Source organism: Cryptomeria japonica, chromosome 7, assembly GCF_030272615.1.
Source record: "Cryptomeria japonica chromosome 7, Sugi_1.0, whole genome shotgun sequence".
NCBI lineage: Eukaryota > Viridiplantae > Streptophyta > Pinopsida > Cupressales > Cupressaceae > Cryptomeria > Cryptomeria japonica.
Genome location: NC_081411.1, coordinates 138591695 through 138618934, shown reverse-complemented (window position 1 = coordinate 138618934; position 27240 = coordinate 138591695). Strand labels below are relative to the sequence as shown.

Below are 27240 nucleotides of genomic sequence, written 5' to 3'. Positions count from 1 at the left end.
ATTCACCATATCCCGAATGATACAACTGTCAATACAAAGCACCGAATTGTACTTTCTGAAACGTATCCATGGAAGAAAAAAAGAGATAAAGAAGATCAGTGAGATGAGACAACTTATTCTTCTTTATAAGATGTTTCGCCCCCATAAACCAGAAATTATCCAATCTCTGTTATGCGGAATCCTGAAAGTCTCGTGCTTCTTTTAATGCAAATATTCCGGCAGAAGAAAAGAGTCTTCCCGGCACCTGCGCGTGGATTCAAGCCGTCAAAGCTCCATTATTAGCAGGTCGCCGGTTCGAGTCTCCGTTTCAACGTAATGTAGATTAAAAAGATTTTTAAAAATCGCAATCATAGTGGTCACTGGTCATTCATTTGAGCCGTAGAAGGAAGAAAAACTGGTCCTTGCATGGACGTACATTGGAATTTGTGTGGCAATATACAGTGTGTATACATTTGAAATGACTGCATAGGAAACGACGCGGATGCCGGTGAGTAATAATATCTTTGACTGTAAAATCATTTGTACAATGTATGCTGGTTTTTCACTCTACACTTTGCAGACTCAAATCTTGTAAATAATGTCGTAAATCGAGAATATTTGCGTGGAACGATGAAAATAAAGTATAGTTTATTTTGCATGAAAGTCTTGGAAATCATGTTAAAGTAGCGAATACTGGCGTGGAAAGATCAAAATAATGTGTAGTTTATAATTTTTGAACTTTTTTGCCGGTCGATTTTTCATTTTTTGAATTACGTCGTTCTTTTGATTATTCAGAACTAGTGTCTTGATTTCAGAAACATACTCAATTCTAGATGCGAGCGTCTGCATAATGTTCAAGCTTATGCTAGACAATATTGTGGTGAAATAAAGTCTTTTGTTGAAGATTGTTGAAATTTCGTTATTCTTTCTTCGTTTTGTAGCGAAATAATAAGTTTCTTGATTTTTTGGGGCTACGAATGGCCAAATTTCTTTTTTCTTTCTTCGTTTTCCAGTGAAATGATGCTTTTCTTGAACTTTTCCAAGAATGTTTGAATTCTTTTTTGTTTTTCATTTTGTAGTGAAATAACGCTGTCCTTGGACGTGTAGTGTTCCGATTCTTTTTTCCTTCACATTTTTTCACTCTTGATCCTGCGGAAGGGCTGTCGTTGGTTTTGTCTGTACTGTTTCTTTAGAAATTTCTTCAAATACGGAAATCTGGATTTATTATCGTTTAAAATTGAATGCACTGGCCTAATCGTTTGTTGTTGTCAATTGTTGCCAGTTTTATGTCACAAGTCCGTGAGTTCATTGAATTTGATGTCAAAAATTTTGGTACCACGAAAATCTGAATGGAGATTTAATGGTTGTACAATATGTTGCGATAAGCCATTGTTGTACTTTTTAAGTCCTAACCAAAATTGATTGCATATATTATTCCAAAGTGATGTATATTGTTTCTTTCGGTAAATTCGCGTGTAAGGTTCTCGTTGCTGCAAATACGGCAGATTTCCCGAAGCATCTGATATCTTCGTCGACAATTCTGCAAATGTATGCTCATTAGGGCATAGATTCTGCAGATTCGTCTTCTTTTTGCAAAGCTTCTGTCAAATGATGGAACATTTTGTAATATTCATCCGCAGACGGTAAGTTTAAGAAGCCTCCAGCGTATGGTAGTTCATAGTAACTAAATATTGCAAAAGAGATAATGGGAATTAAGGCCTTAAATTGTGTTGGCTTTATGTACCGGCGAATGGTGTTCATTTTGTTGCGTAGAAGATAGCAAATATGTAAATACTGTTGCGTGAGGCCACATATGAGTTCAATCTTGTATCGTAAAATGGCTTGAATCTGGAAGAGTGAAGCAAATTCTTCGTCTGAGTTTGAGATCTTGGTAGATTTTCATTACATTCATCATGATGATTTGCCTTCTTTGACATATATTCCATAAAAAAGCCTCGCGTGAATCCCCTAAAAGCAGCCTTATGAATCCCCTGTTTTGTCTTCCCCATTGTTCGCTATTCGTTCTCTGTAAATTCTGCAAGTGTTTGCTAAAATGCTTTTCAATGCAGGGCAGATAAGCTTTGGTAAGACATCTGAAGATTGCTTCTGGCGCCCAGAATATTGAAGTTCTGAATTGACGAGAGCCTTGGTTGTTTTGCACACAATGCCCGTGATCAAGGTTAGAAATAATTAAATAAGAAATTGGGTTTGTACAATAAAGTGAAATGACACTGATGGATGTTGATCATAATTTCCAGGTTGAGGGTGAAATCCCGCATGATCCGAATCATTACGAGATGCCCAACAGCATTGTACGGAGATATCACGAATTCATGGCAGACTCATGCTGTGTACACATGTGCCAGGGGCCAAATCCCCAAATGGCACGCTATGTCTATGGCTTGATATTCCTCGTAACAAATTTGCTGGCCTGGATGGTTCGGGACTATGGTCACAATGCATTATCAGAGCTAGAGCGTAAGTTTATAATTCTATTTTTCTTGCGTGATTTAGCTTTGGATTTTTAGGCGATTCAGTTTTAATACATGATACACGTTTCAGAGCCTTCGGCTGCATTCTAGTTATAGAAAAGGATCATCAAAGTTTTAAGGTTCCCATGATTGGCTCCCTGTGATAACAACAGAGTACATACAGCATAAGGGACCGCACTAAACACCTGTCTGTGCTTAGATATGTGGAGGCACACATTCTGTCCCCTCATGACTCCAACCTATGCCTCTGCCTAAGCACAAACTTTTCCCAGTCAGACCCTCTCCTGAGTGCACGAAGCACGCTCACTGTTATTTATTTTACTTCAGCTGATGGCGCACACTGTTATTTTATGATCCCACTCTCAGAATTCCAAACGTTGAGGAAATAGATTGATTATCAGCGCTAAACTAGATCAAATTTATGCTTAGATCACCAGTCACCTTAAAAAGTGCATCCATTGCTGTTGAGTGTATTATTTTAAACGTGGGCCCTTATTCAGTGCACTCTCATTGGCCATCTCTGGCCACGCGTGGATAATAGACATAGAATGTATCTTAAGTTAAATTTGGCAGTTTGATAGATCTTGAAATATATGTAAGGACATTGCAAATGATTTGATTTTATTTATTACTGGACTACTTGAGCATTTACTTGTTAAAAAGATACTGCCGATCCTTCTGTAAAAACAGGAATGGGTTGTTTAACGCGATGACTATACATTTTATTCAAATCATAGTGGGAATGGGGGAGTCGAATAAATAATATAAAGCCATTGGCAGTTGTCCATGGAGAGAGGATTTTCCTCAAAACTTAGAGCCGCTAGCTGCCATTGACTTTTTTCCACAGGTGAATTGTTGATTGCTGCATTTAGCTTTAGAACTTTAAGTCTGTTCAGAAAGCTTCCAGGCCCCTTTGCTCCTATCATTACGACTAATTATAGGGTCACTCAGATCGTATGCCCTTTGGGCAAAGTGATGATTTCCTACTAAAGCATTTTCGCCAAAGGAGGATATGCTAACCATGGGTTTATTCCTGAGTGCTGAGCCACACACAATTGAATCCACATACTCTAAGCAGCTACTGAAATTCTTCCTAAATAGTGGCCACTTCTATTTCTTAAGAAATAACTATTCATGGGACCACCTTACGTCTTAAAAATTGGATCTCTGCCTACTTTGGGACCATTTCTTACTGGTCCGTAGCTTGTTTTTCAGCTTTTATATAGAGAACTTTTACCTTTTGAACTACAATCATTAACCAGATATCCAAAATGTCAGCAAACTTAAAGCAGACCACTTATGGTAAAAATAATTTCAACTTGCTAGAACAAGCAGCGATCTACCCAGAACCACATTGAGCCTCTAAATATAATTAATTGTATTCATACTCACGGTAACTGCAGTGGATTCCAGATTCAAGTTGATCTTAATCAGTTGAACCATGCTGATGTCCAAAATAAGTAAACTTCCAGCTGTGACAACTCACACCATTAACCATTCCGATGCTGGTACAAGCAGAAAACTGTAACATGTTTTGATGTGTTGCAAACCTAAATAAACAGATCATACTTAGCTACTTGAACTAATATGCTGCATTTTCCACAATATTTTCAAAGTAGAACTTTCCTCAATCTGCTTTTGCCAGTAAATAATAAGGAAGAAGTGATCATTTCTCTTATCTTAGATTTTGTTTATAGTCGTTGGGTTTGTAGATGTGTTTTCTCTGTTTGATATGATGGTGTAGCCAGGCAATAGGCATTAATGGTGTTTCCTTTTAGCAATGGGTTTAGTTGGTATTTGGCATTGCTGCTGTTAATTTCAGGTTGGCTGACTGTCTGGCCTGAAGTCAGTTAATGTAAGCTATTTGGACGATGTTCAATCTACTTTTTTAATTACCTATGTATTACATATTTTATAAATGCTTGAGATGACACTTATATTGTGAATTGAATTTTAAATCATCTGCCATGGTTTCATTTGGTGCGATTTTAGTCTTATGCTTATTATGTATTTGTATTTGCAGATTTGAAAGGCTGTCAAGGTGTTCATGACTGCTTGGGTACAGAAGGTGTACTTCGTGTGAGCCTTGGATGTTTTGTATCCATTGTCTTTGGCTTGTGAAAACAATTGATTATAATAGTTCTAATTTGAAGATTCTAGTGAAATCCCAGATCCAGTTTCACATAGTGGTGACAAGTATAAGTTATGCATCGAATTTCCATAGCCCATTAAAATGGTTAGCCATGGTAATACTCAAATTCCAATGATAGCTAAAGTAGTGTTTCAGTTGTTGCAATGTGCAACAAATATCCATGGTGCACCTTAACATTGGCTCAGATATTTTATTTCACCATGTTTCTCACAACAGTAGGATCTACGAAAATGTACAAACCTCGTGATTCATGGCATTCAGGATGGTGGCCCCTGAAGAGCCTTATTTGGATCATCATGATGGTGGTGCCCTTTTTTATTCCTTCAGCTTTCATTCAATTTTATGGTGAGTTTACTTAAAAGCAGAATCCTACAAACCATGTTAATGTGATAAAACCCAGCCTACTATTCCTCCTCAGTGTGTTTTTGGTACAATATTTTGACATTCGTTACACTAAATATATATTCAACTATTGATGCAGGCGAAGTAGCCAGATTTGGTGCTGGGTATGCTCCTATTCCTTTTCTGTTGGGGAAATAGATGCCTTTTAGGTGCACCAATATATCTATTAAGAAAAAAGTAAATTTGAAAGTAACTATTTTACATATGCTTCTTTGTTCACATTTTTCTGAGAGATTGCTGAAGGCCTTAACATTTAGATTGTTGAGTGATTATAGCAGAAAGTGTGATTTCAGTTGTTTGATATGCCACAGAACATCTACGGAAACATGTCCTTCCAATTTTAACCTAAACAGAAGTCTTCAGCTAAAAATGCTTATAAAATCATTTTTTAACTGATACCAGTAAACTCCATTTCAATTCTTCCCTCATGGTAGATGTTACAATAGATTTTTATGCTATCCCTTAGAAATTATTGCTTTCTGAGAATTTCTAACAAGTATGTTTTGCTATGTGACTTTTCAGGATATTTCTAATTATACAACTTATTAGTGTGATCAATTTTATCACATGGTGGAATGAATACTGGCTGTCAGAGGAAAATGCTGATCTATGGTACTACACAATTTCAATTGAATTCAGTATATTCAGCTTTGTCTTTAATTATTAGATATGGGTGCTAAAATCAATAGTAAAATTTGATCATTGTTTTCACTGTTGAGTGTCTAATACCCATTTAGTAGCCCCATTTGAGTCAAGAAACAAGCTATCACCAAGCTAGTTAGAAATTACTAATTGGCAAATGAAGTTTAATTCAGAAAAAAATCTCTAAAGTGAGATCATATTATTCCAAAAGGAGTTCAATGATTTGGGGCAATCCAACTTAATAATAAATCCAACAAAAGACAATCCAGAGCATCCGGTAAAGAAGAACACTAGATGACATAACATTGCATGCCTGAAACAGAGAGTGGATCCTCAAATAAAGAAGAAAGGTAGACTACATAACAATACATGCATGAAACAGAGAGTGGGTCTGTCATGACAGCGCTGGGATAAATAGAATACCATTTGAGGTACCGGCTGTCATGAATTCGTGCCAATGAGAGGATATGCTATATGCCATTGGATAATAGAAAGTTAGAAACTAATCAAACATGATGTGAGTCAAAACAAATGCCACTTCCATCTGGCTTCAGAAAAACAAGTGAGACAGTAAATACTAAAGCACCCAATCCACTGTGTGCACTCTCAAACAGATGTCATATAAAGATTAAAACATCAATGACCATGTGCAAGATCCCGCATAAAATCCTAGCACTGCACGGGCAACTGAAGAACATAAATGAAACCACCTGAAACCCAAATGGCACTGACCAAGATAATGAAATCCAATAAAGCTGGTAAATATTTGCAGCATTTAATGTCTCCTAATTGGGAATTGTTGATTGTAATTAGGGATGGCGGATTCCAATTGCCTTGGGCAACATTGGAATCCGCCTAAGGGGCCAGCCCCTTCTCCAACGTATAGGGCTGGGCCCTATACCTCACGGCACATCATAAAAACCCCACGCTACTCCACGCCACATGAAAGTTAACGTGCCAAACAAAATAGGGCCAACCCTATATAGAATGCATTTCGGATTAAAGGGAAAAGAATATAAATTAAAAGGATAAGCCGACATGAACACAAGCCGACATACAAGGTCAATGCATCATATAAATAAAGACACTTCTCACCTCAATAACATACATTCATCTTTCATCTTATCTTATGCGAAATATATGGTTTTGCTAAATGCGAGTTATAGGAGGAATGCTATATCTGCCATTACAGCGAAATACTTCTGTTACATCAGCGAACTACATCTACTAGCGAACTACATCTACTAGTGAAAGTGTGAAATTCATTCATGTGAAAAGCGAACTGAGGTTGGAGGAGAGCAAACTGAAGTTGCAGTCCATCAAAGAGCAGACTTCACATATTACAGACCTAGGGTTTGAACCTGATTGCTGTTGGAAGGGTTAAAGGTGCAGATGTGACTACTTGATGCTTGTGAAAGTGCAGTCCTGTGGAAGACATTATCAGTCCTAAATGCAATCACCTTCAAGTACATGAGATAAGTGTTGTAACCTTCATATGAATATAATTCATAATCAGATCTGAGGATCTTTTCAGGCTGGGTTTTTTCTCCTAGGAGGTTTTCCCAGGGTAACCGTGTCTTGTTCTTATTTTGTTCCCTTCCTTGTTCTTATTTGTTCACATATCAATTTAGTTAATAATTAAAATCTGATTTTCTGAGTTTAGATTAATCTGAAAGTGTTAAAATTCAACATGGTATCAGAGCCAAGTTGTAATCAGATCTAGCATCCTGTAGCCTAGATCTTGCACCTTCTTGTTGTCGTATAATTGATGACAGGTTCCAGGATTGAGGAAAGATTGAAAAGGTTTTGTGATCAAAGGTTTAGCATGGTCACATCTTGGTCCAACATGCCTTGAAGATTTGACTCTTCCGCGTCATTCAAGCTAAGTATTTTTGAGTCATTGCATTCTTGATTGCAAGATATATTATACTCAGCTTATCCAAAGGATTGAAGTATTATTGTTTGGCTGACCTAGTTCTAGGTCGTATTGATTTTATGATTCTAATTGCCTTAGTTGGTAGACTTATCTAATATAAAACATTATTTAGATATCATCATGATTTGCATACTTATTTTTTAGAACTTAAACAGAATTGCAAGGTAATATAGATCGATTCTTCGTCAATACTTTGATTGGAATCAGGAATGTCTTGGACTCATCATCCACAATTGTCATCTATATAACTATGATCTAAATCTTGTTATGTTCTCTGCATATGTAATTTAGATATTGTTATTATGTTAAATAACATGGACTTGTTCTATTATTGACTTTTGATCTAAAAGTTCTAAGTATTCTTGTGATGAATACTTATATGCATTCTAAGTGAGTAGCTATGCTTGGTTGAGTTATGATCTTCATCCATAACATTTTTATTGACTTGAATTCTACTTGACACGAACAGCTTATGGAGATGTGTATAGTTATGAGGAGCTAATGATTGTTTGCCTTGGCATCATTGATATAAGTATACCGATTGAGGTGTAGGAATTTTATGTTCTATTAATTATGGAGATGAACTCTTAATGAAGAGATTGAGATCACTTTGACTTAATATTTTGGCCTATATGTAATTTTACTAATAGGTGTTCCTGATAGAAAAGTTTAGTTGAAAGATGATCTGCAATTCTGTTCGTAGTATGCAAGGGTTAATGCTAGACGAACAAACTTATTTCTCCTGTCTATTACACAGCCTTATAGTTAGTATAATATAGATCTTCTTCATGTGCCTTTTGATGTATGGGATTCTTCTACTCATAAACTACCTTGAGATCTGTTTAGTTTTGATCAAGTATAAAATTGTGCTTGGTAGTTAACAAAGAGTATAACTAATGAGTATTTTATTAATATCATTTTGCAGAATGGTGGTGTTGTTAGATCAATCTTATCAATACTCACTCGTTTTGATTTACTTCTGATTACTTCCTCTGGACTGAATTGCAAATAGATGAACTAATGGATGTTATGGCTGCATTCGGTCTTTGGTCTTTTCTATGTTCTTTCTTCTGATTTGAGTGAACTATTACTTTCGTTTATTGTTACACCAACAAGTTGTTCTAGTATTCTTTGAGATGTTCTCAACCTTCAAATCTGACCATTGAAGAATGAGATCTATTATAAATGTTTTATGAAGAAGTTATGTTTTAGGGCCAATCTTTCTTGTTTGGTTTTGTAATACCAAAGATAATGATCAACTATGGACCTTAATGGAATCTTGAGTTCTGATAATTGTAGATTCATCACTTCTCCTATAAGAGGTTGATGGGGCACGGTTGGATGATTTGTGAGGTTTTCTTTATTGTGCTTACTCCGTCATCTGTTCCAAGAGATTGAATTTATATCTTGTCTTACTAACGTTGCATAATGTTGCTATTCATTGGCTGAAACTATTTTCTACAAATCTCTGATTCTATTTGTGATTCCTCTTTGAAAGACTTCGCAATTGATCTCTTAGGATTTTCGTTATGACCTTGTGATTGGCAATCTTGTTGTGTAATCTCTTGATGGAATTTATCCTCATCTTATCTCAACAATAGTGCTATGGGTCCACCTTATTGAAAGATAGATGGACAGGATCCTTGAGATTAACATAAAAGATTGATTGTGTAGAAGTTAAGGGGGAACGCCTCCGTCTGAGTTTGGTATACTCTAACTTATGTTGGTTGATTACTTTTTATTATGAGTATTAGCATATAATTCTTTTCTTGGGTCAAGCATTTTTAATTTCATTATAGCTGAATTGACTTGATGCTTAAGTGTATGATCTCCTATCCTGGAGTACAGGAAATTGATTGGATCTTTCAGTGGTTGCAACAGGGCATACTAATTCTTCAAGGGAAATTATTGGGATGGGCACACTCGAAGGAAGTTCAAGTGCTTTGGAAGCTGTGATTGGACACAGCTGCTGCTAAGAGGGAGTTCCAGCTATTTTGGTATATCTTAAAGGGTTATGAGATTTAGGTGTGCAGATTGAAGAAAGCCCTGTATGGCCTCAAACAGGCCTCCCGTGCTTGGTATGAAAGAATTGATAAATACTTGTTAAGTTTAGGATATTGTAAAATGATGCTGACTCTAACATCTACTTTAAGTCATCCAATGATGAAATGTTAATTATAGTCCGATATGTGGATGATCTATTTCTTATCGGTAAAGATGAACTTATCATTAGATGTAAGAAAGAACTAGCTTCAGAATTGAAATGAAGGACTTAGGTTTAATACATTATTTCCTAGGTCTAGAAGTATGGCAAAGGTCTAACAAATTTTTTCTAAGTTAAGGAAAGTATACTATTGATATTTTGAAAAGATTTAGAATGATGGTTTGTAAACCTATGTCTACTCCTATGGAATCTAACTTAAAGAAGTTAAGTGTTTTTGCAGCTAATTTTGATTTTGCAGATCCATCAGAGTACAGGCAGTTGATTGGATCATTGATGTATCTAGTTAACTTTAGACCAGACATATGCTTTGTAGTGAATGCTCTCAGCTAGTTCATGAGCTTGCCCAAACATGTTCATCGTGTTACAGCCAAGCACATCCTAAGATACTTGCGAGGCACAGTTGATTATGGGCTGAAGCTGCTTAGGTTTAGATTGGTCAAGAAGTGTTACGGACAAGGAAAACACTTCAAACATTCACCCGCTGCGATCTCTTGGACCTACAGGGACAATCCTCAATTGCATTAAGTATTACTGTAGTTAAATACATTGTTGCAAGTGTTGCATCAAGAGAAGCAGTGTGATTTCTCAAAATTCTTGTTATGCTATTTTGATTTATTATCAGGGTTGTATAGTGATACCTGACAATTCAGTGTTTTATGGCAGGACAATCTTGTGTTGCAGATGTTCTCACCAAGTCTCTTGAAGCTTGAGATAGACTTGGAGCTGTGGAGAACACCGCCCTGGTTGAGAGGGAGTCTCAACCTCTGTGATACATTGTGTTGTATCAACCACCCTCTGCGGGCAATGTAAGGTGGTAGTGTAATCTTCTCAGGGAGAAGTGTAATTGTTAACCATCCTTTGCGAGCAATGTAAGATGGTATTGTAATCTTCTCAAGGAGAAGTATAATTGTTAACCATCCTCTGCGGGCAATGTAAGATGGTATTGTAATCTACTCGGGAAGAAGTGTAATTGTTAACCATCCTCTGCGGGCAATGTAAGGTGGATCCAGTCTATGCTTGTGTGCGAGTTGGAAGACTATGTTATGTAGTTCCATTCTATGCTTGTGTGCAAGATGGAAGACTACAATATTCTAATTATGTCTATTCCATTTCTTGCTTGTGTGTAAGATGGAAGATTATGTTTATTAGATTCCATTCTATGCTTGTGTGCAAGATGGAGGACTATGTTTTCATTTTATGCTTATGGAGAGCAATGATTATGTATCTCCACTCCATGCTTGGGTGCAAGATTGAAGATTATGATGTTACATTCTTCTTTGGGAGAAGACTGAGGTAAAGACAATGAATGATGGATATGCGTGATCGATGGCATGGAAAGACTCCATGATGTGCATGAATGTATTCATGACTTGCAAGTGTGCATGTTAAAGTTTGAAGTCATCCTCCACAGGCAGTACAAGATGGATACTATGGGATACTTGTTGTGATATTGTCTCAGGAGTATTTGAAGTTGGCAGCTAAGTTCGGATCACAGTTTAAACATTGTATGTATTACTTAGGGCTGGGCCCTAATCTTGTAACCTGGTTGTAAGATTATCCTTCTCCCTAATTAAGAGGGAGTATTGATTGTAATTAGGGATGGCGGATTCCAATTGCCTTGGGCAACATTGGAATCCGCCTAAGGGGCCAGCCCCTTCTCCAACGTATAGGGCTGGGCCCTACACCTCACAGCACATCATAAAAACCCCACGCTACTCCACGCCACATGAAAGTTAACGTGCCAAACAAAATAGGGCCAACCCTATATAGAATGCATTTCGGATTAAAGGGAAAAGAATATAAATTAAAAGGATAAGCTGACATGAACACAAGCCGACATACAAGGTCAATGCATCATATAAATAAAGACACTTCTCACCTCAATAACATACATTCATCTTTCATCTTATCCTATGTGAAATATATGGTTCTGCTAAATGCGAGTTATAGGAGGAATGCTATATCTGCCATTACAGCGAAATACTTCTGTTACATCAGCGAACTACATCTACTAGTGAAAGTGTGAAATTCATTCATGTGAAAAGCGAACTGAGGTTGGAGGAGAGCAAACTGAAGTTGCAGTCCATCAAAGAGCAGACTTCACATATTACAGACCTAGGGTTTGAACCTGATTGCTGTTGGAAGGGTTAAAGGTGCAGATGTGACTACTTGATGCTTGTGAAAGTGCAGTCTTGTGGAAGACATTATCAGTCCTAAATGCAATCACCTTCAAGTACATGAGATAAGTGTTGTAACTTTCATATGAATATAATTCATAATCAGATCTGAGGATCTTTTCAGGCTGGGTTTTTCCTCCTAGGAGGTTTTCCCAGGGTAACCGTGTCTTGTTCTTATTTTGTTCCCTTCCTTGTTCTTATTTGTTCACATATCAATTTAGTTAATAATTAAAGTCTGATTTTTTGAGTTTAGATTAATCTGAAAGTGTTAAAATTCAACAGGAATGCCCTAATTTAGCCCTAAATCTCAATTTCCGAATAAACAAGCTGGGTTAGAGATACCTTTCACTTTGACTGAAACCCAAATTGCAAACAAGTTAGGAATCATTTACAAGCATAATCCATAAAATTATCTCTTTAATTAGAAATCACCAAGCATATATTTAATATTAGAAGTATAGATCTAATCACAAGATTGCTTAAATCAGTTTGAGAAGGCTCAACCATAGAAGAGCTAAGATAGGGTGACTTGATAAGGTGCTCTAGAGATCCTCTACTCTAGGCCCAAGGCCGGAACACTGTCCCCCTTGGTCTCATGTGGCCTGTGCCATCCATATGAGGACACCATTTAGCATCAGTATTCTGTCCTTACCAAGACCTTCTTATTATACATAGGTCACAATCAAATGAACATTAAGATTTCCCATCCTCTTCTACACACGTTGTGGTACATTGTAGATACAGTGACAAGCAGTCTTAGCAAAAAGTTTGTGCTTCAATTAAACTTAATTGACATGGTGTTGTGACCATTTCACACATCGCCCCATTAAAATGGGGACCCCCTCTTTTGCTTTCTCTTTGCTTGTTTTTTCTCTCTGTTTTTAGGATTTTGAGTGAGTGAGTAGTCTGCTTGGGCTGGCTAGATTAGGGCTAAACCTTGGAAGCTCGTTTTAGGGTTTCTTTCAAGCTAAGTCTAGTCTTGTTTGGGAGGTTGTTAGTCATTTGCCTGAAACTTCAAGATTGCCAGAATGAAACATGCCTTTCAGGGGAGTCAAGTTGGTTAGGTCAGGGGCAGGGTGAATAGGTCTCATGTCAGGTTAGGTCTAGATTGAAAGAGGGTTTTGCTTGTCAAGGTCCTGTTTGTTTACCTATCTAAGTTAGTTGAGCTGAGCTAGTGAGGATAAGGAATTGGGTTGATCAAGTTAGATGAAGGATGAAGCAAATTAAGGTAATATCTAGCCTGGAAATGTCAAATTTGCTCCCAACCCTTCCAAAGGGTCCAGGGCGAAAATCATTGTAAACTTCTTTTCTCCTCATTTTGACTAAGTGATGATTTCTAAAAGGCATGATTGGAGGTGAATTGATGTATTCTTGCCTGGAGAGGGATTCGATTGATTTTGAAGAGCAAGATGATGCCAGAAAGAGGATTTTCGCTCCTGACCCTTCCAAAGGGTCCAGAGCGAATTTCATCCTAAATACTATTTCTTGCTTTGAGTAGACTTGTAATCCTGTTCCTAGCCTAGAAAATGATCTAACTTTGCCTTGTGAGATGATTTCAAACTTGAAGACTGAGCAATTTGGCTTGGAATGAAGATTTCGCTCCTGACCCTTCCAGAGGGTCCAGAGCGAAAATCTTATAAGAGCTTATTTTTCACTAACTTTGGCTAACTTTTCATGTGTAGGATCTCTTGGAATGAAGATTGGACATCATTTGATACATTTGAAGATTTGGAAGCGTGCAAAATGAAGATTTTTAGACAAGAAAGGTGAATTTCACTCTTGACCCTTCCAATGGGTCCAGAGCGAAATTCTCAATAGCTCCCATGTTGCAATGAAAAAGGTCAAGTTTTGGGCATGAGTGAAACAAGAACAACTCCCTTTTGCCTCCTGAAGAAGTTTCAACTTTGAAAAATAAAGGATTTTGCTTAAAACCTAATTTTCGCTCCTGACCCTTCCAGAGGGTCCAGGGCGAAAATCTTTATAGGAGACATTTATTGCCTTGTTTGATCAAATTGAGGAGCCTAAGGCATCATGAAAGGAAGAATGAGCAAGATAAAACCCTTAGGTATGTTTGGAAGTCATGAAGAGATGAAGGATTTTGCCCAAAAGAGGGAATTCGCCCCTGACCCTTCCAGAGGGTCCAGGGCGAAAATTTTCAAATCCTTCTATTTTTCTTGCAAAAATCTAGTCAAGCTTGGCATGGATGAAGGAGGAGTAGTGTCTTTTTCTTGAGAGGTAAAATCAACTTGAAATGATGATTGAATTGAGCCTAAATTGAGGAATTCGCTCTTGACCCTTCCAAAGGGTCCAGGGCGAAAAACTTTATAGGAGGCATTTCTTTTTCAGCTTGATCAAATTGTGATGCCCAAGGCATGTTTGGAAATGAAGAAAATGAAGGATTCTGGCCAGGAAAGGCAATTTCGCTCTTGACCCTTCCAGAGGGTCTAGAGCGAAATTCCTTATAAACTCATTTTTAACCTTTCTTGGACATGAAAACCTTGTTCCTAAGGCAATAAAAGATGAAATCCCACTAAGCAAAGAAGTTTTAAGGTGAAAAGATGAAGATTTTTGGTCAAGATTGCAAAAATCGCTCCCGACCCTTCCAGAGGGTCTAGAGCGAATTTCCTCAAGATCATCTTTTGCTATCAAATTTTGCTAAGCCAAGTATGGGATAAGGTCAAACACTGAAAGAATTGCCCCTGGGAGTGAATTGAGATTGCAAGAAATCATCAAAAAGTGAAGGAATTGAGCCAAATGGTGAATTTCGCTCCTGACCCTTCCAGAGGGTCCAGAGCGAAATCCTTAAAAGCACCTATTTCCTTGCAAGGTCAAAGCAACTTCTTATTTTTTTATGGCTTGGATGGGTGTGAGGAAGAGTGTTTTTGCCTTTTGAAGATGATTGAGGTTGAAAAGATGAAGCAATTGAGCCTAGAAGAGATTTTCGCTCCTGACCCTTCCAGAGGGTCTAGAGTGAAAATCCTCAAAGTCATCCTTTCTTCCAAATTTTGGAATAAACCAAGCTTAGACATGGGAGTGAGAAGGCATTTGGATTGCCTTAGAGTGGAAATGGATTGCCATGAATGCAAGTTTTGAAGCCAAGGAAGAAATTCGCTCCTGACCCTTCCAGAGGGTCCAGGGCGAAATTTCTAAATTCTCCCTTTTTCTTGCAAATTTAAGATAGGATTTCGCTATTCATGACTTGGATGTTCTATCACTTGGAAATGATTTGAAGATGAAGGCATGAAGGAGTTGTCCTAAAACCAAAAAATCGCTCCTAACCCGTCCAAAGGGTCCAGGGCGAAAATCATAAAACCAACATGTTCCTTTCAAAGTTGTGCTAAGGCAAGGATATACCAAGGAAGAAAAGACCTTTAAGATCACTAATGAGTAAATGTTTGTTTCAAAGTTGATGATTCTAGGTCGGAGAGGAAAAATCGCTCCTGACCCTTCCAGAGGGTCCAGGGCGAAAATCTAAAAATCCCCTATTTTACCTTGCAAGAACAAGCCAAACTTGGGTGGAGTGAATGAGGAAGACCATTGCCTAGCTTTTAGTGAAAGATTCAAGAAAAGTTGATGAAGGAGTAAGCCTAAGGAAGAAAAATCGCTCCTGACCCTTCCAAAGGGTCTAGGGCGAAAAACCCTAAAATTACCTTTTTCCTCCTGATTTGAGTGAAACTAAGCCTGGAATTCAATGAAAGAGCCTATTTGGAATGCCTTGAAGAGGTTTTGGACCTTCAAAAATGAGAATTTTTGAGCTCAGGAGAAAAATCGCTCCTGACCCTTCCAGAGGGTCGAGAGCGAAATTCCCAAAAATGTAATATTTCCTTCAAAATTTTGATAAGCTAACCCAATGATGGAAGGAAATGAACCCTGGAGATTGCCTTGGAGGTGTTTTATGATCAAGCTAAGGTGAATTTTGGCCTAAAATGAAAAATCGCTCTTGACCCTTCCAAAGGGTCCAGGGCGAAATTCACATTTTCACCTAATTTCTGCATGAAAAAAGATATAAATTCAGAATACAAGACTTGGAGTAGGCCAAAGCACGCATGAACTCACCTTCCAGGAGATTTTGGAGTCAAGAAATGAGAGATTCAGGACCAAATTGAAAAAATCGCTCTTGACCCTTCCAGAGGGTCCAGGGCGAAATCATCAGGAAGCTTCATTAAACCTCAATCAAACCTCCATATTCCTAAAATTTCACCAAATTTGCCAAATTCAAGACATTTGGGAGGTTGAATTAAATTCGCATGAATTAAAGCATTTGCAATTTAATTAATTAATTTTTAGGCCTTGAAATAATTGAAAAATCCACCTTGGAGGCATTGAAATTAATTTTAAAATTTTTAAAAAATAAAGGTGAGCGCTCAAAACATATTTACTTGACTTTACAAGCAAGTCGGCCTCCTTTTTAGTGGTTTTTATTTTATTTTAAGGCTTATTTGCTAGGTCGGCCTTATGCTTAATTAGGGTGAGCGCCCTATATAAAGGAGTGTTGTTTCAAAATTCAAATCATTCATTCATTACCTCTTATGCGAATTTTGAGGAGCAGATTAGAGGAGCGAATCCTAGCAGATTGGAGGCTAAATTTCCAGAATTTACTAAGTGTTGGAGGCTAGTGAAGGTGACGTTCTTTTGAAGGTTGATCAAGACATAATTCATCCAAGAAGGCCAGCAATTCAATCTTTATCCAGCAAAAATCTAATCTTCTTTCTTCATTTTTCAAGGTTCATAGTTAAGCATTCAAGGAGAAGGTATGAAGAATCCTTTTGTAGTTTATATTCAAGACTTATTTTGATCTCATAGAAATCCCTTGAAAAACTAAGTCTTGTGCAATCCGATTTTCATTCATAATTTGAAAATTCATAATTTTTGAGTTATCATGTCATTTTCAAATTAATGTTTTGAACTATTCCCTTGAAAGGTCTTAAGTTCTATACTTTAAGGTATGATGCTTAAAGACTAATTTTAAATTTTTTGTGTAGGCATCAAATGACGACTCCCAAAGCCGGAGGATCTACTAGTCAGCAGGCTCTCATCAAGGAAGATCAGAGGAGCGACGAATTGGAGACCAGGATCGTGTCCAAGTGGAATAATGTCGGAGACACCAACTTAGGAAACTTCAATGTGAAGAAGTTTCGAGAGGTCCCCTATATTGGCAAGCCATCACCTGTTGCAAGGAGGATAATCGAGAGTGGCATCATCAAGGCGGCAGGTTTTCCTCCCGCAGTTAAGTGTCATGAATTGATGATCGAGTGCGCCCGCCACTATGACTCACAGTCAAGGACGATTGTAACCAAGGACGGGAACATCTTAGCCTACCTTTTAGAGGAAGCTATAGGCGAAGCTCTTCATCTTCCGGACCATAAAGACATGATTTACAAAAGCTTAGAAGGAGCAAGGTCGATCTATGAAGATGATCCTGAGTCCTGTTTGAACTTCATTAATAAGAATTGGTTGCTCAAAAGTCGGCCTTGTCTGAACAAGATTCCCAATACACCACATAGGATCGATTTTCAGGAGGAATACAGAGACTTGATAACTTTGCTCAATCGAGTTACAGGTGCTTCTCAAGCCTTCTTCTTCGAAAAGTGGATGTTCTTCTTCATACAAGTGATAGTTCAAGGAAAAGGAACGCTTCATTGGGCCAGAATCATTAGCAATTGTCTGGATGTACAGTTAAGAAGGCTAAGACCCACCAAATCATTCCACATGAGCTCATATGTTATATATGCCTTGATCAGGAGTTTCGAATATGCATGGCTACCTCACAGAGGAGTGATTGGAAGAGGACCTGGAGAAATAAGGGTTTGTGATTCTTATGTTCATCTGCATCATTCGCCTAGAAGTGACTACAAGTTAGTTAATGACACCATCACAATGAACATTACCAAGATATTGCAAGGAGGAATTCACAATTGACTGTCTCTGGATGCACAAGAGCTTGTGAAGAAGTATGGCGCCTGGTTCATCCAGTTTCAAAAGTTCACATACATCAGAGTTCACGGGTGTCCTTCACCACCTTACATGTTGCCAAGATATCCAACAGACAGGATAGTACTACTTGAGGTGACTAGACAGTTGGCAGCTTATGCGAAGGCATCCAGACACAAGCATGGAAATGGGATTCCCGTGCCCATCATACTAGGGAACTCAGTTGAGGTGTGTCCTAATACTCAAGCCACTGAGGATGTAGAGAAGGAATTATCTTTATACTCATTCACATCCTTTGCCTTGCGAGAGAATTTTGATCCTCATGGTTATATGGAGGAGACAGTCGGTAGAAAGTACAAGCATGAGTTTCAGGTGGAGGACTTTTGGATGAATCTCCCAGGTGATTTAGAGGTTAAAAGAAAGATGCATTCCAGGCTACCCTTAGATCTCATCAGGAAATGCAAAGTTTATAGAGTAGCCGATCAAGCCCAGGATAATGGTAGATACCTCTAGTCGTCCTATGAGAAAGAGGACAAAGAAGTGAAGATAGATTGGAATGAGCCCGAGGTTTTAGACTTGAGAGCTTTGATGGCTCCCGTTTTATCCTGCACTCGCAAATGGGTGGATGTACAACATCAAAAGTTGAAAGAGCAAAATGTATCAATGACATTTACTTTGGAGGCAAGACCAGAAGAAGGAGAAGCAAGTGTGAGTGAGAATACTTCTCATTCCAAAGGCTCAAAGAGGAAAGAAGGACCTGAGAAGAAAGAATCTTCCAAGAAGAAGCAGAAAACAAACCCTAATCACCCACCCAACACATCTTCCAGGCATGAAAAGGAGGCGAGTCAAGGAGAAGATCAGAGGCAGATAGTAGATGAAGTTGATGAGTCTATGGAATCCATGGTACAGAATGATAAACAAGAGAAAGGATAGACACCTCAACATTCATCAAGTCAATCTCCCCAAGTTGATGCTAATGAGCAACACAAAGAAAAGAATGATGAAGAAGCAACATCTCCTTTCCGGGAAGACAAGCCACTACCTAAAGAAATACAAGTGAGGGAAACAAGATCTGCCATTCCTGATTGGCTGAAAGAGAGACTGACAAGGGTAGTTGTGGTTGAAGAGGAAGAAGATGTGTTTGACTTGGAAAGCCTTATAGGAAATTCTCATGAGGTAATGGAGAAGAAGAAGGCCACAAAGATGTCTAAGGTAATTAGAGATGAGACAGGATCCAGGAAAGTGCAGGTAGCTACACCAGCGGTGGACAAATATGAGGATGAGATTCTTGCAGATGAGTATGACTTAGAAACATTTGAGCTTGGTCCACTTACCTCTGAACAAGTGATGGAAGAAGCAACTGATTCATTTGAAGCACTTAAAGATAAACTCAAAGAAGAAATGGAAAAGAATAAGAAGCTTGAAAGGGAGGTCAGTGCTTGGAGGAACTATTTTAGTCAACTTAATCAGCCCTTGAGAGGTTAGGATCCAGCAGTATCTCCTTTACAAGCACTCCCTCTTGAATCAGTAGGCGAGGCAGAAAGGGTGAAGAGCTTGGTTCAGCTTATGAGCTCTTGGATTGATAAATCCCACACGGTAGCCGTTGAATTTGCAACAAGAATGATGAAGACAGTTCATCGAGCTATCCAGGTCCTTGAGATTATCCATAATCTAATGATAACTGTAGCTGCATTCACTCACACTAGAGATGTTATCATTCCCGTCTTACAAGTGATAAGACAAACACCAAGGCGGATTCTGGCACAAGAAAAGATAATGGATGGAGGAACCCATAACCTCCTACAGTGGTCAGCATTACTCCAGATGAAAGAGGTCCTTTTTGAAGACATCAACACTAGATGCGGTCGAGTTGAAGGTATCATTCATCCAATTCAAGATAAGGTGTTTGAGGTGTTGTGTACCATTCTTGACAGGCGGATCGAGATTGAGACAGATGTGGACATCCAAGAGTTGGAGGAGAGAGTCAAGGTCATCTTTTGCAAAGAGGAGAACACCATCACAGATAAGCAACAAGATCAGATGTACACTACTATGTTCTTGATTGAGAAGACCAAAGAATCTGGATGGGAGACGGCTCTTCTCATTGCTTTTGATCAAGCCCTTCACTTGGAAGAACGAATGAAGAATCTTCCTGAGATTCCCATTGCTGAGATTGAGGGAATTGTGTCCAGATTCATTGAATATGCTAAGAAAGAGCATAGGAAAGGGAACAACATTCTAGATGAAAAGTTGTTATAGGATGATGTGGCAGCTTAATTCCTATTGGTCTATGTCTCCTCGGTTTTTGTGCCAATTCTTTATTGGCTATGGATTAGTGATGTTTATCTAAATAGGGACTTTTTGTAACAAACCCTAATTAGGGTTTAGGTGTCAAAATCTCAGTCGTTGATCTTCTTTTGATTTGGGCCATTCATTGTATTTGAGGATGCTATATATACCCTCACTCATTTCATTTCAAAGAGTTAGAAAAGTTAGAGAAGAGAGAGAGCTTAAAGAGAAGAAAGTTATTGTTGTAGCAAGATTGAGTAGTGAAGAAAGAATTTTGAACAATTGTTGTCCATTTGGCTATGAGATCAATAAAATATTGAAGTTATGGTGTTTTATTGCAATACTTGTGGCTATCTTCATGATTGTTTATTTTCTTGAATCACTCTCAGTTGAAGTAGCATTTAAGTTTTAAGTTTGAAAGACGAAGTGTTGTGCTTGATCTTTGATAAGATTCATATTCCAAACCACTAGCTTCTTACTGATTGTAAGGACGCCTTGTGTGGTCAATTGGAAACCTTGAGATTAATTAAGAATTCAATCATTTCTGGAAGTATTGATATTCTATGATAGTATCTATATCCCTGATGATTTGAAAAACTATTGAATCCCCTTAGAAGATCGCATCAATTCCAGTAGAGTTGTAATTTCTTGGCGAAACTGAAATTGGTAGAATCCTATCAAGTCTAGTCTTCATTGAGTCATTCTTAGGATTAGTTCAAGTTTTTTCTTCTTTAAAACCCTTATCTTTTGACATTTTTTGAAAAATCTGTTAGTGTTAGGAAAATCGTGTTCCTGCATTTGGAAAGAGAGTAACGTGGACAAGCTTTCTCTAAAAGTACGTAAGGCCCCTTGAAGAAACAACATATACAACGACCACTGGTGCTTATCCATATGTAGAGATCCTACAACAAAGAACCTTAAAGTCATCCCGATTGATCCTTTTTGCGACATCTTCAACATTCGGAGACTTTATTCAAGAGAGGATAAGATACCTTTTAGGTATTTTATTTTGTGATTGGTCGTGTACAAAATACACATCAACACATGGTAATAGTATTTTATTTTGAGGTTTATCATACATAGGATTTTCTTTCTTAAACTTACTTTTGAACTTTGGTTCAATTTTCACAGCATAACAGTAGACATCTCCAATTGTTGAAATCTGCAAAAGGTCCATGTCTTTTTCTACATAGGGCCATGAGCCTTACCCGTCTTTCAATATTCTTTTCAGTATCACGAATACCAAATTCTATTCCTAAACAGATCATTACATCTTTGGTACAGTTGCCTCAACTTGATGAATTGTACATCATAGTTAAATATGGGCTAGTTTGCATCGTTCAGGAGGGAACAAAACTCATAGAAATCACATTAGGATCCTTATCATACTTATAATATAAGCACCATACATCATACTAAAAGGCTTCTTTCAGTAGGGAAAACATACTCTTCTTGTGCTCTAAAAACACATTAATGGCAAAATAGCACTCAACATGTCTCAACCAATTATGTATACTCTGCATCCAAACTTGTACATTCATGGTGTCTGATCTTGAAATGTTTTCTTCAATGTGAACAATTGATGTGATGAAGATGTTGTGACTAGCTGGAGAAATTGAGAGAAATTGTCCAGCATCTTTGACTTTTCTGTTTAAAAATTATATGCAGGCATTACAAAACTTGTATCACTCACATTGAGCTGTAGGAAAATTTACAAAGCTCATGGCAATCCTTCATGTTCTCTCATTATCTGAATCTCTGAAGTGTGTCCTTGATGATATTCTGATTGACTGGTTCTTCTATCTCCAGGGTCAGTAAGTTTATTATTTAGGGTTGTTTAATCAACAGGTTTATGAAAAAGGTTATGGGATTTGGGAACTAACTTCATGTGACTTGACCTTTTACAACTGGACATGCAAAGAGAGGAAATGTCTGAATTAAGAGCTCTAATCTGAGTATTAGTGAGGGAGACAACACATTGAATGCGGGATTGAATGTATTATCAGCAAAAACTGTTTATGCTACTAGTAGTATTTCTTGTGATAAGCAATCATAACACATTGACTACAAACAATGGATTACAAAATATAAAATAAATTAATTATTCACAAAGACAGAAGTGTGGAATTGCAGTTATAGAATTATGTTTCCTGATATAGTGTTGTATAATCCACGAGAACAAATGCAAAATGGATTATATAACCAAAAAATTCCGTGGTCAAAACCCTTGTGGATTGCTATAACACATTTATTCAGGTTCAAGTGGAAGAAAACAAAGTTGTACCCTTCAAAATGGAACATTTTATATTCATTCATTTAGTCTTACAGGCATTCATATCATGTGTTGGAGTCACATGTAGGTTGACACTTAAGAGGTACTAAAGTCTCACTGGGTTTCCTCATGATGATCAGTGTCAGAATCTGTGGAGTCTACAGACTATGAACATTTAGAATGCTGATACGTCACTGATAGACTCACATTGCCTCTTAGGTCTATTGGACTCTTTTGCAATTTCAAGGGACATGAGACTTTTTTGATTCAATTTTAATATAACTATACACCATATTTATGATTTTTCTAGTCATGAGTATTTTTCCTTAGTTTGACAAAAGCAATTATGCCCATCTTGAAAACACAAAATTAATGGGCAAGAGGATTTCTTTTTACATGCAGTGGCATTCCAGTCGTTGCAATGTCAACAATGGCCTATGCTGCTTCTTTGACAGGAATTATACTGATGTACATTTGGTACGCTCCAAAAGTGTCATGCACTCTTAACATATTCTTCATCACGTTGACATTAATCCTTCTTCAAGTAATGACTAGCATCTCTCTACATTCAAAAGTAAGTTCAGCTTTTTCTCCAAAATTACAGGTTTTCATATGTTTTCTAGACTGGCAAAAATTCACTGAGATGAAGGAGGTGCATTACTTCTCTCAGTTAAAAATGACAATAAATTGGGATTCTTAGGTGCACCTATGTTGCAAAATACAGGTTAATGCAGGCCTTATGACAGCAGGATTAATGGGACTTTACGTTGTCTTCCTTTGCTGGTCTGCTATTCGAAGGTATTTCCAAACAACGTCAATGCCACTATATGTCATTAATGAGAACATTTCAACTATAAATGCTATGAATATACAATTTTAATGTTCTTATCATAGATAACTCAAATTATTTGGCATATTTCAGCTACACACATGCTGATTACTACAAGTACGAGTGGTATTTCTGTTTGTGTCTGATTTTCATGTAATTGGAATTTCTGTTTATATACTATCTTTTAATTTCAGATTTCTTCCTGCATTGCCAGTGAACCAGTAACAGAGAAATGTAATACAATGCCACAAGGAACTGGAAGAGGAGATTGGATCACAATTGTTGTAAGATATCAGAATTTTTTTAGTGCTACTGATTCAATGTATTCTTTTTGTACAGGCCTTATTATTACATTTACATAGACTTGACAACTTCACAGAACCACAAAATACATATGTTCCAAAGAATCCTAGCTATTTGATAACTTAATATACAGTGTAGCAAATAGTTGAATATATCCCATCTTTGACAATGGAGTATCTTTGTTTTATTAATGGTGCATGGTGAATTGAATTTTAATTTTTTATGCTTTCAGAGTCACTTCTAAAATCAATTTCTAGTTCTACATTGATTGTTCCTTAGCTTCCAATCCTAGAGGAGATCTAATTAATCATTTTCAATTTTCTTCAACTATAGTGTGTTGCTCTTTATGTAAGATGAAGCATTGGTAACAAGAAACTAGCTATAACTTTACCTTCAATTTCGATACAAATAGCACTGAGGATTTTGGCATACAGTGAAAATCATATGTTTTTTATGTGACTAGCGTATTCTTTTCTTATATTATTACCAAAACAAGACAAGCACTGTATTATTAAACCAGTTTTTTTTTGGTTCTAACATTGAGGTAAAAAATGGTAGAGAATCTAGAGATCATGCATTCGGGTCAACATTGCTCTAATACATTGATATATACATTGTGCATTTTTAACCTGACAGAGAACTTATTTACTTTTAAATTCTGGTCTGAATGGTTGGCTTGTCCATGGTAAAGCTTGGCTTATTTAGAAACTTGAATTTTTGTTACAATCATTTGCAGAGTTTTATAATTGCAGTCTTGGCTATAGTCATGGCAACCTTTTCTACTGGCATTGACTCAAAATCTTTTCAAGTAAGCTCTATCATATTTTCTTATTCATGGGACTAAAACTAGTAATTTATGCACTTGTAGCTTTTTTATAGCATTAGGAAACATTAGAGGAAAATAACAATATAGCAGATCTATTCATACCATAACTATGCATCATCTACAGTTCCGAAAAGATGAAGTTGAATCAGATGATGACGTTCCATATGGCTATGGATTTTTCCATTTTGTTTTCTCAATGGGAGCCATGTACTTTGGTATGCTATTCATTGGTTGGAACTTGCACCAAACAATGCAAAAGTAAGCGTCTGCACGCCACCTAGATGCTCATGTATTGTTTTCATCTGAATGAGAATATGCTCACGATATTTAATGTTTCATTGCCATTTTTACCAATATGATCATAAATATCAGAAATAGATTCAGTACTTTTATAGTCGATAATTTTCAACGGCTTGCTTTCAGGTGGAGCATTGATGTTGGATGGGCGAGTACTTGGGTGAAGATTGTCAATGAGTGGCTTGCTGCAGGGCTATATGGTAAGGCTTTTTGCCATCCTTACTTATTTTTGGGGGGTAAATTTTATTCGTTTTCGGAAAAGTTTTTATTATTTCGCAGATGGAGCTGGAGACTAGTTTCTTAAGCATCCATGCAACTTGAATACTTACCAGCTCCCAATTTGATTATGGATGTTTATTTGTTTCATCCTATCATGATTTATCCACCTTATAATTCAACAGCTATCAATTCTAACTGTCAATCACATAATCTTTTGTCTTGCTGCTGTGTGCTTCATAATGTAGTTTGGACTTTGATTGCTCCCATTGTATGGAAGAATAGAACCAATGGCAGATCAGCATCGAATGTTTGAACCTGTTTGGCTGAAATTCAGTTCACTATCCTCCAACGAGGAGATTTATAACTCTGTCGTTCAATGTATAGCATGTCCTTGTACTATATATGACCCTGATAAGGTTAGTTTCTAAAGAGAATGTCTTACAAGCTATCCAATCATTTACAAGTTGTGTATATGCTTATGACAGAAACCTGGTGAAGTCCCTTTGCCTTTTATGTTGGGATTCTCCCCACTTTTTATCCTGTATCACTATTGCATTTGTAGACTGCTCATGAGATGTTAGTGATTTACATGTTTCATGTGGTGGCAATAGAAACTTTTATTTTTTTTAAATAAAAGGTTCTTTTGATCAATGTAAAGGGATTGTCAAATCCTTAACACAAGATAGGTTCCTAAAAGATGCTTTGAGATCAAAGTAAAGGAGGAGAATGCAAAAATATTTGTTGTAATTTGTACTTGTACATGGGATCATTAAATAAGTTGAAACTTTACAACTTAATATACGGTGTAGCAAATAGTTTCTTGTTACATATAACTCCAACAATTTGCGTATTTACTGTACAAGGGGTACCCTTTTTTTACTCCAATAAGATACGTATCAGACTGGATTACTCTAAATGCGTTTTAGAGTATGAAAAATATTTCATACAGAGCATTATTTTTATATAGAATCTATCTATGTAGTTATGAATTTTATTGGATGTGACCAAGGAAAGCACTACTAACAATTATACTAGCAAACCTCTATTTGCTTTTCATCAATGCTCATTTTTTTTGGAAAAAGTAGCTTCTAAGAAATAACTACAACTAAAGCCACTACTGAGAACGACGAGGACCAGGAAAGAATACACTGCCTTTGTAGGCCTAAATATAGGTCGTTTAATGAAATACTGTTTTCCTTGACTATAATTTCAATACTGAATCAAAGGACAACCTATGGATGCTCTGTAAATATTAACATTTATAATTTCAGTACCGAATTAGAGGCAATATATGAATGCTCTTTCAACTAAATTATGTTTAAACTAAAGGTACAAGTATAAATGATTTTGTCAAGCAAAGGTTTGGAAGATGTTTTTGATACCATAAAAGTACACATTTTTGGATAACTGACTTCGCTATTTGGAGAGTAGAGAGTGATTTGTAATTTTGATAGGCAAGGGTTCTAATACTACTTGTTTCTTAGGTTGTGCTTCTTGTGTTTCAGTTCCTATCTACTTTAGGGATTACAGAGCAGGTATGTATACTTATATAGACTCCCTGACCTAAAATGAGTCAAAACAGATTGAACTTCTGGATATTGACTATTTTTGTGGGTCTCTCCTGGTTTAGAAAACACTCGTTTTGGTTGCTTTCTCTGAATTTCAGAAAAGCATTTGAACCACGACACTCATCCACTCTGGAAAATAAGAAGAAAATCCTCATTTTCAAGCTCAAGCCCCCTTTAACCGATGCTGTTATTGCTAGTACAATCACATGTAAATTATGGTTGGTAGAATTACATCCAAAGATTACGAGATATTTTTCTAGTGGAGAAAGAAGTTGGTCCATTGACCATAATTTTGATAACCTGGAAAACTGGCTAGAATTTGATCCGTATAAGCTTTTGGAGGAAAGATAGACCAAAAAGATATATATAAAAATTAGGTGCTTATCTTGGACATGAGTTTCCCATCTTGAGAGTTATTAAATATAATTATAATCATGCTAAATTAGACAACACAAACAAGAATCAAAATGCATTTGGGTCAATGGTGTGTTGTGTTCAAATTTAGTATGTCCTTTCGCCTATGTTCAAACTTCACACCATTAACAAAACAGATCTACGCTACACTACCTAAATGCAGGTCTTGTCCTTTTCACGTTAGGGTTATTTGATTGGACTTAAGTTTATCACTTTTAAGGAGCCATGGCCTCTCCTTGCTGGAAGAGCTCCATAGCGGTTATCATGTATTATGTACAAGGAACTAAT

At 37.1% G+C, this 27240-nt stretch overlaps 1 protein-coding gene across 7 annotated transcripts; it reads left to right on the top strand.

Annotated features, from left to right (window-relative positions):
• LOC131028241 (uncharacterized) lies at positions 1-25767 on the top strand. Of its 7 annotated transcripts, none has more exons than XM_057958487.2 (14): positions 1-487; positions 2054-2158; positions 2238-2457; positions 4495-4568; positions 4809-4968; positions 5105-5129; positions 5548-5637; positions 22899-23070; positions 23221-23294; positions 23540-23609; positions 24365-24436; positions 24579-24712; positions 24878-24951; positions 25216-25767. In XM_057958487.2, the coding sequence occupies exons 2-14, from the start codon at positions 2144-2146 to the stop codon at positions 25281-25283; spliced, it is 1248 nt and encodes a 415-aa protein (XP_057814470.2). In that variant the 5' UTR covers positions 1-487; positions 2054-2143; the 3' UTR covers positions 25284-25767. The 7 variants fall into 7 exon arrangements, with proteins under 7 accessions (XP_057814470.2, XP_057814472.2, XP_057814475.2 ...); XM_057958489.2 differs by having other exon boundaries at positions 2049-2158; XM_057958492.2 differs by lacking the exon at positions 1-487 and adding an exon at positions 594-1527 and having other exon boundaries at positions 2049-2158.
• The last annotated feature ends 1473 nt before the right edge of the window (positions 25768-27240 follow it).